This window comes from Tubulanus polymorphus, chromosome 10 (genome assembly GCF_964204645.1).
Source record: "Tubulanus polymorphus chromosome 10, tnTubPoly1.2, whole genome shotgun sequence".
Classification (NCBI taxonomy): domain Eukaryota; kingdom Metazoa; phylum Nemertea; class Palaeonemertea; order Tubulaniformes; family Tubulanidae; genus Tubulanus; species Tubulanus polymorphus.
In genome coordinates, this window is record NC_134034.1 from 6,383,891 (window position 1) to 6,401,434 (window position 17,544).

The following is a 17,544-nucleotide window of genomic DNA, read 5'->3' on the forward strand; positions in this document are numbered from 1 at the left end:
TATAGTGATCTACAATTGGTGGAATATACTTCTCAGGGCCGAGATATTTGGATAGTTTCTGATACTTAGTACTTCTGAAATTAGTATAGCTGCAAATAAATGTGGTTGGAATGTAGAATTCCTTTGGAAGTCTGAAATTGGGCCTATTTAAGATGAAACTACTAGTATAGAAATATGTTTAGTTAGCCTATATACACACACTCATATCAGAGTGACACAAGATACAGTATGGATCGATTGGTGGCCATAGAGCTCAGATGCTGTCTACTATCTACATTTTTATCGAGGAAAATAATGCAATTGTTGTGATATTCTTATTTTCAACCCTTGGTTGGGGGGGGGGACTCTTGGATCATTCATTTAACAATTGGACCTATGAGCCTATATAGTTTTATTACTAGCCTAAAAATGAATGATATTGAATGATATTCAATTGAAAACACTACAGATTTGCTGGCTGATGTAAGTGCTGAAGTTGATGATGATGATGTTGCTGCACTTGAGGATGAAATCCTTGATGAAACTGTGAGTATTTACAGAGATCCCTTCCCAATGTTGACAAATGAGTGGCATAGGCCTATTGTGCTAGTCCGTGAAGAAGACATCAATGTGTATAACAATTAGTTTCACTAAGCTAATTAGGCTATGAATAATGCAGCTATCAATGTAAATCCTGACACCCCCTCACCTACCTCACACATTCGACACCTATTTGACACTTTTGATAAAAATTTCTGCCCCAGATTCAATAGAATTTCACCAAAAATAACTCACCTCTTTAGCCAGAGCTGTCTCAGAGCCTAGACAGGTTGACCGGAAACCTGGGTCCACTGAACATTATTTGGCATTACCTTTTTGGGCAAATAGCTCATTTTTAGTTTGCGTTCAGAGATATGTAGCTAATTAATGGTTTGCCAATTGCTGTTGAAATTGTTGATGGGTATACTTTGGGAAGGGATCTCTTACACATCCCACATCTATTAACTTTCAACTTTCTTCCTTGCATAATAAGATAAAAACCCACTAGGCCTATGTACAAATTAAAAGAATTAAAAATCAAGAATTCATTTATTCAAACAATCTAAATTAAAAATACACGACGTTTCTATCTCGCCCTAGAGATCATCGTCAGGTTTTGATCTCTAGAAGATGATCTCTAGGGTGAGGTTGAAACGTCATGTATTTTATATTTTAGATTGTTTGAATAAATAAATTCTCAATTTTACATTCTTTTAATTTGTACATAGTGGGTTTTTATCTTATTATCCGTTCACCACGTGTGGTTATCGTACTGCTGTCTTCTTTGCGTTAAGTTGACTTAAGTAGAATGGCACAACGTCCTGATATCATCCATCATATTTAGCCATTTCATCAGTTTGCATACACATAGTAGTTCTTCACATCGATGTCCCCACAGACTTGCACAATATGCCACTCATTAGTCAACATTGGTTAGATTTCATATGTGATGTTTTAAAAGGCATCGTAAAAGTTTTTTGTCAAAAAGTCAAAAGTTGAAAAGTTGAACTTGAGTCTTGATATTTAAGACGTGTAAGCAATCTCTCCCTGAAGTTCGTATTGGTCCAGTGTTTTCAATTATTCAGGTGTCTGGTCCCGGACCCGTCTGTTAGTCCATTTAGGCCCAGTTGATTTTTTTCAACCCAACATTCATCTCAATCAGTTTGACTCACGCATGATAAGACTGTTGGTACAGGGTTCTGGTCATCAATTTGATTTTGGGGCCTTCAATTTTAAAAATGTTGCAGATCTATAGACTTATGTTTGTTTTTGTAGTAATGGAAATCTGGCAACATTGTGCTATTTTGACGAAATATAAATTGTTTCGATTTCTTTTCATTCAATTTTGTACGTAAGGTGTCTTTTTGAGTCATTGGGAATGAAAAAAAGAAGTTATGTTCCCTCCCATTTTGATAGGTTATGATCTTAAAATGTGTATATTTTTTCTATATTTAGCTTTTATTGTCTGCTGGTAAAATCTGTACTTCAACTGATTAAGAAGGCCTTAGTGTGAGCATTTGGCCACTGCCTTGAAAATTAGCAAATTTCCTTTAAAAAGTTGCTGCATTTGGCAGTGAATTTGGCATAAGATGGGCAGTGAATGGTAGTGAAATTGCTAGCCTGGTTTTCCTATAGAAAGTGCTTACTTTGGTTTGAAAAAAGTGGTGTTGCGTGCTTATTTTGAGCCCACTTGGGACTTAACTCCCAGCAGGCTATTGCGTTCACTTTTCGTCCGTCATCCGTCATCCGTCCGTAGATGGAATCCAGTTTTTTTGGGAAGTTTTGAAGACGCTTCAATGTAATGTCTTGATATTTGGTGTACACATGTATCTACCCTAGACACATCGTCAGCCCAAAAACCATCCCTGCCAGAATCAAGATGGCCGACTGGCAGCTATTGTTGTTCGCCAAAATCAACACTTTTTACACATTTTTGAAGTTTTTGAGGGAAATTTTGAAGACACTTTGATCAATTACCTTGATCTTTCGTTTATATTCGAATCTACCAAGGGCCCATCAGCATAAGAAAAATTGGGTCGATCGGACTCAAGATGGCCGTCCTATGACCTTTTTAGTGCCCGAAAATGTCAATTTTGGCCGGAATTCTAGGTCCTGTAGCTTCCTTCCGGTTTGCCATTTCTCATTGCAATTTGTGATGGGTATTCCTTGGAATGGGAAGTTTTATACCTGAGACAGGTATCTTTGATCAGCCAATTATGACGCAATTGGCGGCCATCTTGGTGTCATCAGTATTCATTCGTAGGTGGGAAAAAGTTTTTCCACATTAAAATGATACCTAAGCATATTGTGTTACTGTAATCAGTTGGAAAGTTGTAGCCCATGACGTGTTCTATGATTTTGTTACCATGATCAATTGCAAAGTTGTAGTTCATGACATTGTCTATGATTGTGGTGAGTTTTTATGGACATTAGTTATTCTATGTAGTCACCAGGGGGCGTTGAATAGTAGAATAGCTTAGTATTTCCTTTTTAGATTGGTACCTAGGCATATTTTGTTGCAATGATCAATTGCAAAGTTGTAGTTTATGACATGTCCTACGATTGTGGTGGTTTTTAAGGTCATTGGGTTTTGCATATGGTCACCCGGGGCATTGAATAGTAGAGTGACTTAGTATTTCCACATTAAATTGGTAACGGAGCATATTTTGTTATCACAATCAATTACAAAATCATAGCTGCTGACATGTTCTATGATTGTGGTGGGTTTCAAGGTCATTGGTTTTTGTATATTGTCACCAGGCGGCGTTATGTATTGAAATTGTTAGATTGTTGAGCATTTGAAACCACTTCCCAAGTGGGCATGGTGTCCCTGGACCCCTAGTTACCATTGCCTTGCAACTATGAACCCTGTTTTGTCCTTCGGCCGAAGTAAGTTGAGACCCTGGACCCAGTTCCACAGTTCTGAGTTAGAGTTAACTCTGAGTTAAAGTTAGTTCATTTTCAATGAGTTAACTCTAAGTCAAATCTTAACTCAGAACTGTGGAACTGGGTCCTGCTGTTTTTATTAATGACCTGACAGTTAAAATGATTAATGAAAACACTGGGACCTATGCGTATGATGGACCATATCAATTGCAAAATTGTAACCAAATGTATTCTATAATTTTCAAGCATTTCATCATTTTTATCCCTTGTTGTTGATTCTGTTCTGATTGTAGAACTTTTCTTATGTAGGAAACGAACACAATGATAAATGAGGATGCATTGACTACTGATGATGTTCTTGAGAATCTTGAAGCCAGTTTAGTTGATGCAGGAGTTGGTATCGATCCACCACTTAAAGTTCAGAAAATGATCACTAAGTCACCACAACATGCATCAGTGCTCATGTGAGTTTTATACTATGCAGATGAAATCTTCCTCATACGATGTGTTTTAGGATTTATCGATTTTATAACGAACTTTGATACAACGATGTATCAGATATAACAAATATAGAATTTCGTCCCCAGAAAATTTGATTAATCTCGTACTGGATATAACGAACTATCGGTTATAACAAACATTTTTGCTGGTCCTGTGAAGTTTGTTGTAATGAGGTTCCACTGTACCAAGCTTTCAATGTATCTGAAAGTAACATGGATGAAAATTGATTGAAATAGTTCAGTAAATCAATTTGGTAAGTGGTTAGGCATTTATTGCCATCGTCTGCATACCCTCATTTGCTTGGTCTTTACTAACTGCTGAGAAAAAATCACTGACCAAAAGATCCACATTTGCCTAGTGTGCGCTCACTAAGTGACTGTTCACTTCCAATCATAGACTCAATGACCAATGAAATGTAAGTCAAGAATGGCTTTTTTCATGGATTCTGCAATTTCGAGAGAACTAGTGTAGCATCACTTGTTGAGCTTTCAAACTAGAGTAAAAGTTGACGATCAGACAAGAAATTGTCTGTGGCGACAAATATTGGCAAGTAATCGTCAGGTGTGCTGCTGGATTTAGCATAAAACGATGCGACTTAGAGATACTAACATAAACATGTAAATAAGATTGCTTTCATTTCAAATTATGATTGAATCACTTGACTTTTACATCATACCAAGCTTTTTATCTAACTTTAATTGCTACAATATTTTTTGCATTATAGGGTGAAAGAGTCTGTGGTGATTACAGAAAATAGTGTCAACAAACCTACATCTGATTCTGAAGTAATTATGTCCTCTCTGGTCCTTGCCCCCGAGTAAAGTCAACTTCTAAAGATACACAGTTTCAGACACTTCAGTGCTTTTATTTTCATTAAAAATGAAGGTTCAGACATTAGAAAATTAAGATATGAATTAGAACCAGTTAAAAACAAGAGAATAAATGCTAACATCATCTTGATGATAAAATAAAAAATCTGAAGTAATTATTATGTCATCTTTTATAATGGAATTAAGTATTCAGTGAAAAACCTGTAAATATAAAAATGAAAAAAAAATTAGAAGTGTCATTCTTACTTATAAACCTAATAAGTATGATTATATTGTTATTAACCTCAAGTTTATTCACATTTTCAATTTGCCCATTAATAAAGATGAATTGCATTTTTGATAATGGAAACATTCCCAATCTACAAGTTTATCATGCATATCAATTAAAATGTTTTCAGAAATTACTTGAGCGTGTGAAGAAATATGGTGCTCAGTCAGAGGACAGCAAAAAACAAATGCGTGCAGCACGATTTAACGTGGGTCAAACTTCAGAAGAAACAAACTCTGTGGGTGCAAAATCTATTACTACATTAAGTACTGGCAAGGTAAAGATCATAAAATACTAACTTTCGTTGAATATCAGCCATTGATTATTTGAGGCTTTATAAATCATTGCCGTATAAAAACTAAGCAAGAAATTGTATTAAGCTAGGTAATTAGAAGGCCGGTGTGTAGATCGAGTAACACGTAAAAATCTCCCAAAATTTGATTTCACAGCAAAATATGATAAAATATTCTTATCTTGAAAAACTTAAATAGTTTTCACAAATTTCTAATTTTTCGTGGTTTTTTTTTTAATATTCACCTCGGATAATCTGTGACTTTTACCAAGCTGCGTGCATGAAAATGACATTAGGCCTATTCAGTGACTTTTTAGCAAGGAACATGCATGATATTATCTAAGTTTTGAAAATTTCTATGAAGAAATCTAGTCTAGAAGTAATAGTAAAATATCTATGTACCCTAAATATTATTGTGAAAAGTATTATCTATTTCATTTAGGTTACTTGGGTGATTTTTGCCAGGGGGATTTTTGCTGCGGGGATATTTACCGGGGGATTTTAAACGAATGTAGGTAAAAATGTCCCTGGAAAAAATGTCCCAGAAAATGGGTCCCCGGAAAAAAAATGTCCCATAAGGTAGAAAAAAATGTCTTGGTCTATCATTACTAATTTAGTAAATTTCAAATCGAATTAACACCAGAGAACAAACTTGGCAATTGTGTAAATTGCACACTAACCATAAAAAAAGAATTCATTGAGTGACCATGAGGCCTAAAAAAATTTGGCATTAATTAGTTTTGCCTATGAGAACATGTGAAATCATTATATAATGCGTCAAATTTAAGAAGATTTACTATTGAATTGAATGCACGGTTGCTAAATTAGATATCATTAATGGGGAAAATTATGAAAAGTTATAAAGTAAATGCACAGTCACTTCAATTAAGATGTCAAAGTTAAGAAGGTTTTAAATCTTTAATACAAATAATTAAATCAGAATAGATCCATGATTTATAAAATGTTGAAATTGTAATTAAAATTTATTACCAAGTTTGTTCTCTAGTGTTATTATGATGTGAAATTAACTACATTACCAAGTTAGTAATGAAAGACGGGGACATTTTTGCCGGGCATATTTTTACCGTTTACCGATTTTTGATTGGTTTCGTCGTCATACAAACCCATCTATGGCATCGTTGTGATATCTGTCTATCTGTCTGTGTCCGTCTGTCTCTCGCTTATATACGGTAATTGCTTTGTAGAGGGCAGTTTTTTAGCCAACTTCACTTTTCATCCGTCCGTTGGTATGTAGACGGAATCCAGTTATTTTGAGAAGTTTTGAAGACGCTTCAATGTAATGTCTATATATTTGGTTTATACATGAAGCTACCCGAGACACATATTCAGCCCAAAAACTGGCCCTGTCAGAATCAAGATGGCCAGACTGGCAGCCATTGTTGTTCGCCAAAATCAGCACTTTTTACACATTTTTGAAGTTTTTGAGGGAAATGTTAAAGACGCTTTGATCAATTAGCTTGACCTTTCGTATATATTTGAATCTAACAAGGGCCCATCAGCATAAGAAAATTGGGTCAATCGGACTCAAGATGTCTGTCCTATGACCTTTTTAGTGCCCAAAAATGTAAATTTTGGCCCAAATTCTGAGTCCTGTAGCTTCCTACTGGTTTGCCATTTCTCATTGCAATTAGTGATGGGTATTCTTTGGAAAGGGAAGTTTTATATGAGACAGGTATTTTTGATCAGCCAATTATGGCGCAATTGGCGGCCATCTTGGTGTCATCAGTACTCATTCATAGGTGGGAAAAAGTTTTTCCACATTTAATTGATAAGCACATTGTGTTACTATAATCAATTGGAAAGTTGTAGCCCATAACGTGTTCTATGATTTTCGTGAGTTTCAAGGTCATTGGTTTTGTATATGGCCACCAGGGGGTGTTGAATAATACAATAACTTAGTATTTCTATATTATATTATATTTGTACCCATGCATACTTTGTTACCACAATCAATTGCAAAGTTGTAGCTCATGTCATCTTCCTATGATTTTAGTGAGTTTTAAGGACATAAGTTATTCTATATGGTCACCAGGGGGCGTTGAATAGTCGAATAAATTAGTATATCCTTATCAGATTGGTACCTAGGCATATTTTGTTACCATCTATTGCAAAGTTGTAGTTCTATGATTGTGGTGAGTTTCAAGGTCATTGGGTTTTGAATATGGTCACCAGGGGGCGTTGAATAGTAGAGTAACTTAGTATTTCCATATTAAATTGGTAACGAGGCATATTTTGTTATCATAATCCATAACAAAATCATAGCTGCCGACATGTTCTATGATTTTGGTGGGTTTCAAGGTCATTGGTGTTTGTATATGGTCACCATGGGGCGCTATATATTGAAATTGTTAGATTGTTGAGCATTTGAAACCATTTCCCAAGTGGGCATGGTGTCCCTGGACCCCTAGTTTATCCTGACATATATCGATTTCATTAAACTTTGCCGATTAGTGCTGTTCATACTATCATCACTGCATCACACATACTGCTGAATGCTGACTGCGTGCATACAATTGTACTATATAGCAGACACGAGGCCCTATTGCGCTGACGCACGTGTCTATACGGATCTTGTCGCTGTCAGTTGATGAAATAAACAAAATAATGCAAGAGTAACATCCGGAAGTGATTTATAGGCCAGCCCTACGCTGAGCCTATTACTATACAAATTTAATTCGTTATGGTTTCCAGATGAAAGGGTTTTTACTGTGCAACCTTGGAATATATTCATGATACAAATCGTGTATTCAAGCGTGCCAAATTTTGAAAAGGCCTCGTCAAAATTTACAGCAGGTTTTTGACGAAAATATGAACGCAAAACTGCCAGTTTTAAAAAGCCAATCGGAAAGTATTGCCTCCTCCAGAGATGAGAATTTCTCGCTTTTTTGTGATGAGAAATTTAGAATAGATTGCCCATGGGCAAAGTGTGGTTTACCTTGAAACCTAGAAGTTGTTTGGAGTAAGGGCATTGCTTGAAAAATCTTTTTAATTCGTGACTTCAAAGTTCCACAAGTTTATATCGTATTTTATCTTTCTGAAAGACTTATTTTGTAGTCAAATAAGACCAAAGATATACATTTGGTTATGGTCCACGTCCAAAATTTTATATTTTCCAAAAAAAATATGTTTCACAATATGAAAAAAATATTCAAATAAGGCCATCCCAAAATAATTGTCTGTTTGCCGTAACACCGACTCAACTTTTCAGGATGAGTCGGTAGGTAAGAAAAAATCTTTTTTGCTTAATTTTTTGGCAAAAAAAAACTAATTTATCACCTTCTACATGTAAACAATATCCCAAAAATCATCTACGTTGTGCACGGGAAATTTGTCTAATAGCGTAGATTTAGAGAATTATTCTAAAATTATAACTTCGTCCAGAGCGTCATGTCATCTCTGTGTTAAAAATGAAACAGTGCATTGAATATGTGCGCAGTTTTACGTTACCAGCTCTGATATAGTCACTATTAGAATGAATGGCAGCTTATTGGAACACTGCCAGTTTCCTGGAAAACTTAAATTAGGCCACATTGACAAGGCATGTTTTCACAAGATGCACACTTGAATTCAAACATATATAATACGTAGCTCATACGTAGGCAGTGGGTCGGTCGGCCGTTTTTTTCAAAAATGAAATTTATTTCAATGAATCCCAGAAAAAAGTTTTCACTCGGAACCTTTGAAGTCGGGTCGGTCGGGTTTCGGCAAACAGACCATAAATATGGGATGGCCTAAAATTCATATGATGTCACATATCAGAGGGTGGCTGAATATTGGGTCATGGAAACCTCTTCCAATGTTGGCCGCGGAAGTTAAAATACCGGTACAGAAGAAATCGGTTATTAGATCGTTTTAAATCCTGGAATTTACGACTACAATATTCAGACCTCGGCCTATACTTTTAGTTTGCTGCTTAATATTTTCAGGTCACAAGAAATTACAATTTATTACAAATTCTATCAAACAGAAAACACAGCACTCATCTTCTGCTACGATTATTCAGCTTATTTTCATGTCAAACGCGCACGCGTTACAGCATCACCTTGAGTAGTGTACTGTACGAGCTTGTGTATGTGTGTCGTGTAGCACTCTGCGCGCACAGGTGGAGGCCTCATGTCAGTGAATGTTCGCTTACATTTCAACGTCAATCAAAACAATCACCGGGTATTAAAATGAAACAATATCTATGGCGGTTGTGTGAAATAATTTCATCCTCACCAGCAATGAGCATTTAAAATTCGCACGTATACGGCACCTAGTCCAATGAAACGTACGCCATTCTATGGCTTTCTCATAATTATTTTAGTAGCGCCGGAATTCCCCGTATATCCCAAAAACAGCCAATCACATTCGCTCGTAGAGTCGACGCCCCCCAATCGAGGTCATTGCAATTTTATACGCGAGAGCTAAGAATTTCCTGCCAAAAACAGTTTTTTGTAGAATTTTAACTCAGTTGACCACGTACATCGACGGAGGTTCGCCATGTCTTCAATCGCATCGATTATACGTCATTTAAGCCGAGAACCAATGAAACAAATGCTCACATAAAAAAACGTACCGCGATTTTACATGAATTGGCTCAATGCCAACCTCATGTCGCTGACAAAGGTTAACCAAAAACGAGCTCTCCAAATTGTCCAGATCCATTAAGAAATTGATGGGGGGGTGGAAGGTTTGCTGTGTCTGGCATTACCGTAAAAACAGGCGTATAAGTCAACGCGGCGTATAAGTCGAGGTCGATTTTTAGACCTACATTTCATGATTTTAGCATATATCCGGCTTATAAGTCGAGTCCCTTCTCTTAGAAGAATAATTACTTGTATTATATTGAATAGTTTGTTTTGATAACGATGTGCGCCTTCACGCACGCCGCTGCGCGTCAGCCTGATTGCTGCTGTGTGTTAATCAATAGACTGTTACACACACACTCAGGTATAATACACTACCATACAGTGATATAGTAGTGTGAGTCACACGCTATATATAGCTTATGTATTAAGCGCTGCTATGAGCGCGCATATATGAATACATCGTTTTAAATGAAGCTATGTCAAGATGAAAGAAGTTTTTTCATGAAGTAACTTTATTTATCATGAATAGTTATTCAAACTGTTATAGCAGTAAGAAGATGAACACTGTCTTTTTTGTCTGGTAGAATCAATATTTCTTGTGACCTGAAAATACTTAGTAGAAAACTGTACTCGGCGTATAAGTCGAGGTCAATAATTTAGTGGTAAAATCAAGGGTTAAAAACTCTACTTATACGCCAGTTTTTAAGGTATGTTTCGGCTCACAAAACTGAGTATTTTTTTAGCATGCTTGATGGTACTCAGCCCAAAAAATACGAATATGAAAGATGTTCGTTATGTGCTGCCATCTTGTATTGCCAATATAAACTGCTGTGAAAAAATAACCAGTTCGTGCTGCCATCTAGAAATGAAACAAGACTGTTTTGGAAATCATGCTGGGAACTCCCACTTTGAGCTTCGTGTATATGTTGCAGTTTAGCTGGAATTTCAGTAATAAGGCCTAATAGAAATTTTCATCATAAGTCCCGCCATCCCTGCTTCTCTATGATAGGCCTAGCCGCAGAAGTCATCAGGTGTTCATGTGAATCCACAACTTTTTATTTCCGCGTTTAAGATTTAAATTTGTATTTCAAGATCGATTCCTGTGATACCTAGTCAGTCTCTGACAGTTGTAAACAAGCAAAGGATGATCTATCAGGGTTATTGTCAATGTTTGTAAAATGTCAATGTCTGTCTCAGTCAGTCTAACTAGAGGACCAAAGGTCCTGTGCTCTCGAGGTACAGTTTTTAGCATTGGTTGACGTTTATGACGTCATGCCAATTCTAGTAAAATGGATCGAAAAAGGTAGTACGAAAAAATAGCACCGACTCTTCTCATTTTCATAGTAACTTCAAATTGTCACTCCGTTCACGTAAAACATAAGAAACAGATGAAAATAACTCAAAACAATGTTTTTATTATTCCCGACAACATAGGGTTGCCAGATTTCTAATTTATTGGTCCTAAAAGTTATTCTAGCGCATTTTTCTCGTTACTTATCTGGTAGATGAGAGCGGGTTAAACAATCGCGTAGCGATATGTCTGCATTGACTTGACAGTAAAGAATGGGGAACAACCTCTTCTCAATAAAAAACATAAAATTATGTACCCCCCCGGTTTATAAATATAGTGTTTGAATATCACTGTCAGAAGCCATGGGATTAATTGGGATTGATTCTCAGTGTCAGAATACGTATTTCTAGAGCAGTGGAATGGCAGGCCTACTCATGACTGAAACCCGTATAGGTAAGTTATGTAATCGCGCGGGAACGCCTTTACTAAAATTAAAACCGTTTCATGATGACATGAAACATCAAATGGTAAACGGTAGGCTACCAACATGACACAATATCACCAGTAATGATAGATCATTTTATTCAATTTTACCAGAGTTGTTTATTGGAGGAAAATATCATAGTTAAGTAGGCCGAGAACAACCATGTTGTATCATCAATCAGTTGACTGACAGTATTGTAAAATTCCATCGGTTCGGCTATATTCTAAGATACGTTTTCACTTTAAGATGCCCTGCCCGCCTGCTGCGCACTCACGAGGCGGTTGCAGCCCCTTACGCACTCGCTCGGCAGATAGAATCGTTTTGTAATGTGGCTTGTAATGCGTGCTGGGAAAAAATAACGTTTATTATCTTTTCCATGCGTTAAACACCACAACAGTGATTGAATTTACACGTTTTTCGTAAATTGAAATATTGCGATGGTTATTGCCGGTGCTGTAGTTTTTTGGAATTAAATCGAGCGGCCTCTGTAGCTCAGTGAGATAAGTCATTATGCTAATGCATCCACCATCAGGGCTGAGTGGCAAGTGGGTTTGAGTCCTACGGCTGGCTGCTTACAGTACAGTGTGTGGGCAACACTTCAAAGACCGTCCCGTGGTGAGGTTAAATGAACAATCCAATAGGGTTAGTCTTGGGAAACCAAGATCCAAATGATGTAAAGCCAGACAAACAAACAATCATCAGCCGGCCTCAGTGACAACAATGCCGGCATCGTTTTGCATGTGTACATCTGACCGATTGATCAACGTACCTATTATGCATGAGGAGATTCAGTTGGGCCTAACAGTTCATGCCAAAAAATGGGTTTTTGTATCTAAATCTTGATTGATATAAATATCTTTGCGGGGACATGATTGAAAACAGAATAAACCAGTTTCGTCTTTTTAACAGAATTGCATAAATGAGGTTTAACAGTGCAGAAATCCTAGGCTAAATCGTTTTGCAGAAAAGAAATTCATTTTCAGCGTGAATAAAAAAATCGTACTAAACAAATTGACCTTTAAGTCTGTGGTCCTCCCAATCAACATTGTCATAGAACATTTGCCGGCAGATGTAAAACATTACAACCTCTTAATACCTTACCACAGTATAATCTCCCAATGCTTCAAGGTCCATGGACCTCTTGTGTATAATATCAATGATAAACATATTACATTGTTCATTCTACTACTCCTTTAATTATGCAGATCTGTTCTCTTTAACATCTGCCCTGGCACTACGGTGCGACTGGACGCCTAAGACAGTGGTAGGCAGGAACAGACATGTCGGATCGATTTGTTTTACCTTAAACTTTAGAGTGAGATATGGCCGGTTATAGTTCAAAAAGATCGACAGACCAATGTGTATCACTTTCGAAGACTTTTTAATAATAATTGGCCCGACAACTTCAATGAAAATCTATGATAAAGTTTATTTCATTCAAAACAGCTTATTTCACTGTATGAAAAATGCGCGTATTCATAATGCGTGCGGCAATAGGAGCATATGCTGTCACTGTAGCGTGTGCAGTGTGAGACACTGATCCGCCAGCGCCCGCTTGCCTCGCGTAGTATACACTGATATGGCTAGATGCTGACTGTTGCTACGCAATACGTCTGCAATTAATGAATAAACGCACACCACACTGCCATACAACTCGGCGATAATTTCTAACTATATAAATTAAAGGTTTTCAAGGAAGTTGTCTCGATTGCCAACCTTTCAAATTTAAAAACTCTCACTGACTTTCCCGGCACAAAACAAGGAATTTAAGACCAATAAGGTACCGACACTTCGTGCAAGGTGCCCGTTCACACCAAGTGATGTATAGTTATCCGCATATTAATTCACCTTATAAAATAAATTCATCCGAACAAATTATTGATAAAATATTATTCAAAAATCTTTTAGATATTATTGTGATCAATTTCTTTCACCATTCAACGCCATATAATTTGAAATAATCTTGACACAGGGGTTTGGCGATGAGCTTGGATTTCATTTCCGGGTTGTTGATACTCTCGCGAGAATGGCGCTAAATATGAACTGCGAATAAATTCAAAATATCATGGAAATACCTTGTGTTTATATTGTTTATTTATCCGCTATAAGTTTCCGATAAACAATTGGTCGTTAAGGATCATCATCAGACGGTTGTGACGCTCTATATAAAATCACAAGGGATGAAACGCCTTCAGAGTTGTGCCAGCCAGAAAGTTGGGACAGTCACGTGATCTTAATTACAAAGTTGTCAGATCTATTTTTGCAACATATTTAACCCCATTTATCGGATCTCTCATTAACTCAATGTCTGTCAAATGGTGTGCTTTGGTTCGCGGTAAACATACACAAAACGATGCCGACACGCTCGTAATAGCCCTCTCGTTCCTCGAGAGCTAAAAACGATCTTTGTCATTCAAACCTTTGTCATACCGGGGCAGGAGAACCGACCACATGTTTGAAGTTTTCTAGTTACATTATGAAGGAGTTATCCTGCTAATATTTTTCATAAATTACCAAATCATCTGAAGTATTGTTTGATTACTAGACTGATAGCTTGCACCAAATAACATAATCATAACTTATTGACAATCTTCTCCCAATGATTCCTTGTCGTTTAGAATAGTTTCTGAGATATGATACTCAAAAACTGAGGTTGACTTAGACATGCATTGTGAAATGATATAGCTCAGTGTCTCTAATGCTTGATAATCTTTGCCTTTTTCTTGTATTATATGTATATGTTTATTCCATGTTGAGATAAATCTCAACAGTGAATTTACAAAATTCTCGGCAGTGGTTTTAGAAAATTCTCGACAGTGAATTTAGAAAAATCTCAACAGTGGTTTGGAATGAAATCAGCGTTAAGATATAAATTCAACATATTAGGCTTTGCATGATCAACATATAGTTTAAGAAAAGTCAACATGGATAAAAGCTTGACATAATGTCCCCCACGGCGCCCCATACAGTACTATGCAGTGGAAAGCGCATATCCCTCATACTTATAGATATTGCAATCATTCGCGGAAATAGTGTCATTTGGTAGAGTTAAAGGCTGTCAGATGATAAAAACATATTTTGTGTATCTGAGTTTAGGCTATATATGCCCTCTTATTTGCGAAAAAGCCTTTGTAAAGTGTGCGGCTGGTTAACACGTAGGCTGGATGTTTTTCCTAGTTTAGGCTTCGTATGGTCCATTTTCTTAGGGCCATAAATAAAATTTTATGCTACCTTCGCGGGGAATAATTCATAGCTACACACAGCCAAGGCATTTCAAAAGACGGTAAAATTATCACGTTATTCAACAAAAATGATCGTTGTATTATAACTGAGTGTGCTGCAAACAATGCCTTCTAAGTATGACTTCATCAATATCAGCGCGCAACCGCGAGCATCCCATTGCTAGAGTGTTGCTATGGGCTTTTCCCGCGTTTGGATAATGATATTTGAAATTTTATTTTCACTTAACTACTTTAGACACATAGGGTAAACATTTTATGCAAAACAAATTTGATTTATAAATTTTTCCCTTTAAATACTAAACAGAGATGCTAGTTTTCCGGAAACATCCGGAATTCCGGAAATTTAGGATCGCCGATGTCAATTCCGGAAATTTGGTGAGAATTCCTCGTGGCGACCAGTAATGGCACGGACCGTAAAAGCGTTCGTTTGCTTGTACTCGTCGTCGCTTCTGTGTTATTTTATCTTGGTCTCCGTTTCCGAGGATGTTCTGCTACTATGTATATATGTGTTCTTGTGGCGGTATCTGTGCGTGCGTAGGTGGAGCGCCACTGTTGTGACGCCATTTCCAATTATCTTTACGCACCGTTGTACATCGTCCCGCTGATGGCCAACAATGTGAAGATGCACGTGGTAATAATTCAGATGATATTTAATAAATATCATCTTAATTATAACCATGCGCGTGCTATGTCCTGAGGCACGCAGCTTTGTAACTTTCTTTTTGCCTGCAGCTGTCAAGCGGGACGGTCTGCAAAATGAGCACGCACGGAAAGATTGTCAGTCGGGAGTCGGCCGATATAAAGGCAATTGACAGCGGTATAAAAAATAAATTTAACTGGCACTGGCTAGAGTGTAAGGACAGTAACGGGGACTACTTATCGAACTACATTCGTAAGTTAGACTTAGCTGGCGTGGCGTACTGCGTCGTTTGTGAAGACCAGGTCAAATACGGTAGTGGCGGGAAAAAAGATATTCTTCGTCACCCAGATAGCGCGCGGCATAAGAAGGCAGCGAAGGATGTGAAGCACAACGAATGCCTGCCGTCGTATTTTCAGATGAAAGATGCCGATCGTGATATAACGCAAAATTTTTCCTGGGGGAGAATTTTTCTGACCCCCCGTTCTAAATTCCGGAATTTTGGTACATTGGCCCTAGCATCTCTGACTAAATTAACTCCCCAACATTCTATACAATAATAACTAAAATACTCTAAAATCAGTTTCGGGTTACTTTTAAACCCCAATATCAGAGAAACTAAAATGATACAATAATGAATCACATGCACAGTAATTCAAAAATATAGTGGTTTCTATGATAGATAGCTGATTCTATCATGAGTCTTTTTCTAAGGTCAGATAGTAAACTTTTCTAGTGGGTTTTTGGCCTATGTCAACGGTCTGGCCGATCGATAATCATTCGTATGCTTAATACACTACGCTCAAAGCAATTTTTAGCACACTCAACGCAATTTCAGTAGCCTGTAATTTCACTACTAATGGGCTAATTGAACGGATTAGGCAAAAATATATTTCATAACTCGTTTTTCTTTATGGTGCGCAAAGTTGAAAGCCGTAGGTTTCATATTTTTTTAGAAATCAACCAAAAAGTGTAAAAAAAATTTGATTTATTTGAGCACGTTTTTTTATGCAGCATCTTTAATTGTCCAAAATAACACATGTGAAAATTCAATGTTATTTGCGTCAGAAGAACTTTATCTCGTCAAGATCCGATGCTTTGTTCGGTAGTAATGGGCTTTCAAAGACGAAACCCCCCAAAATCTTGGTTATATATAATTTATGTTGACCCGGTTTGAACTCCATCATGACGTTATAGCATTCGTTGAATATGTAAAGGAGGTGGATCAGCAGGTGCTAAACAAAATCACGGCACAATTGAGGTTCATATTCATCATTTCTAGCGCGAATAGTGATATTCAAGGCGTATGATATAACGATTTATTGTGCGATGTGTTCATTGATTCATTTAGTTTTGAAATCCCGTAGTCGCGTAGGCAATATTGCCTCATACTCTCGTATTCACTGCATGTATGTTTCAGTTATAGATAACGCGAGCCAAGGCGCAGGTCGCGCGTAACAACGAGTGAAGATGTAAGCTTGCCTGCCTTCTTAAAGCAATCCTATTGTAAAATTATTAAAAACTATGTCAGTCGATAAACTTTATTTCGTCAGTAACCGGCACTGGCCTCAAATTTGCATAGACTTGGGAGCTTCTGTCCTAATTGAGCCGTTTTATAAGGAAAAACCTCCGATGAAACCCAGGCCCTCACTTTGCCGGGTCGCTCATAGTTTTAGTTGTTTTATATGTCATTCTATGAATGTATTAGAATTATGAATATTTATTTGTTGAGACAAAAATTCCCAAAATTAATTTTTCAAAGATTTAATTCTCGTTAAAAAGTCAGTTATCACTGGCCAAAATTAAGTCCTTTTTTATATACTTTTCTTATTTAATTTTCAATGAAATGAATTTTTCGTACTAGTAGCCTATACATGACAAATTTTTTACTTCACATTATGGTTTGGCGAGCCACTGGTCCATTGGTCCTTTATTATAGTTTTTGTGTTAGTTTCTATCATGTTTAGAACTATCCATTACACAAACAACCTGACAAAGAGAT

General features: G+C 36.9%; 1 protein-coding gene across 1 annotated transcript in view; it reads left to right on the plus strand.

Annotated features, from left to right (window-relative positions):
• The window catches only part of LOC141912070 (uncharacterized), a 36,108-nt gene that overhangs the window by 10,690 nt on the left and 7,874 nt on the right, over positions 1-17,544 (plus strand). Inside the window, exons 3-6 of the mRNA XM_074803254.1 lie at positions 449-525; positions 3,715-3,869; positions 4,631-4,691; positions 5,135-5,281. Coding sequence (XP_074659355.1) covers positions 449-525; positions 3,715-3,869; positions 4,631-4,691; positions 5,135-5,281 — 440 coding nt within the window. The remainder of the gene's footprint in view (positions 1-448; positions 526-3,714; positions 3,870-4,630; positions 4,692-5,134; positions 5,282-17,544) is intronic.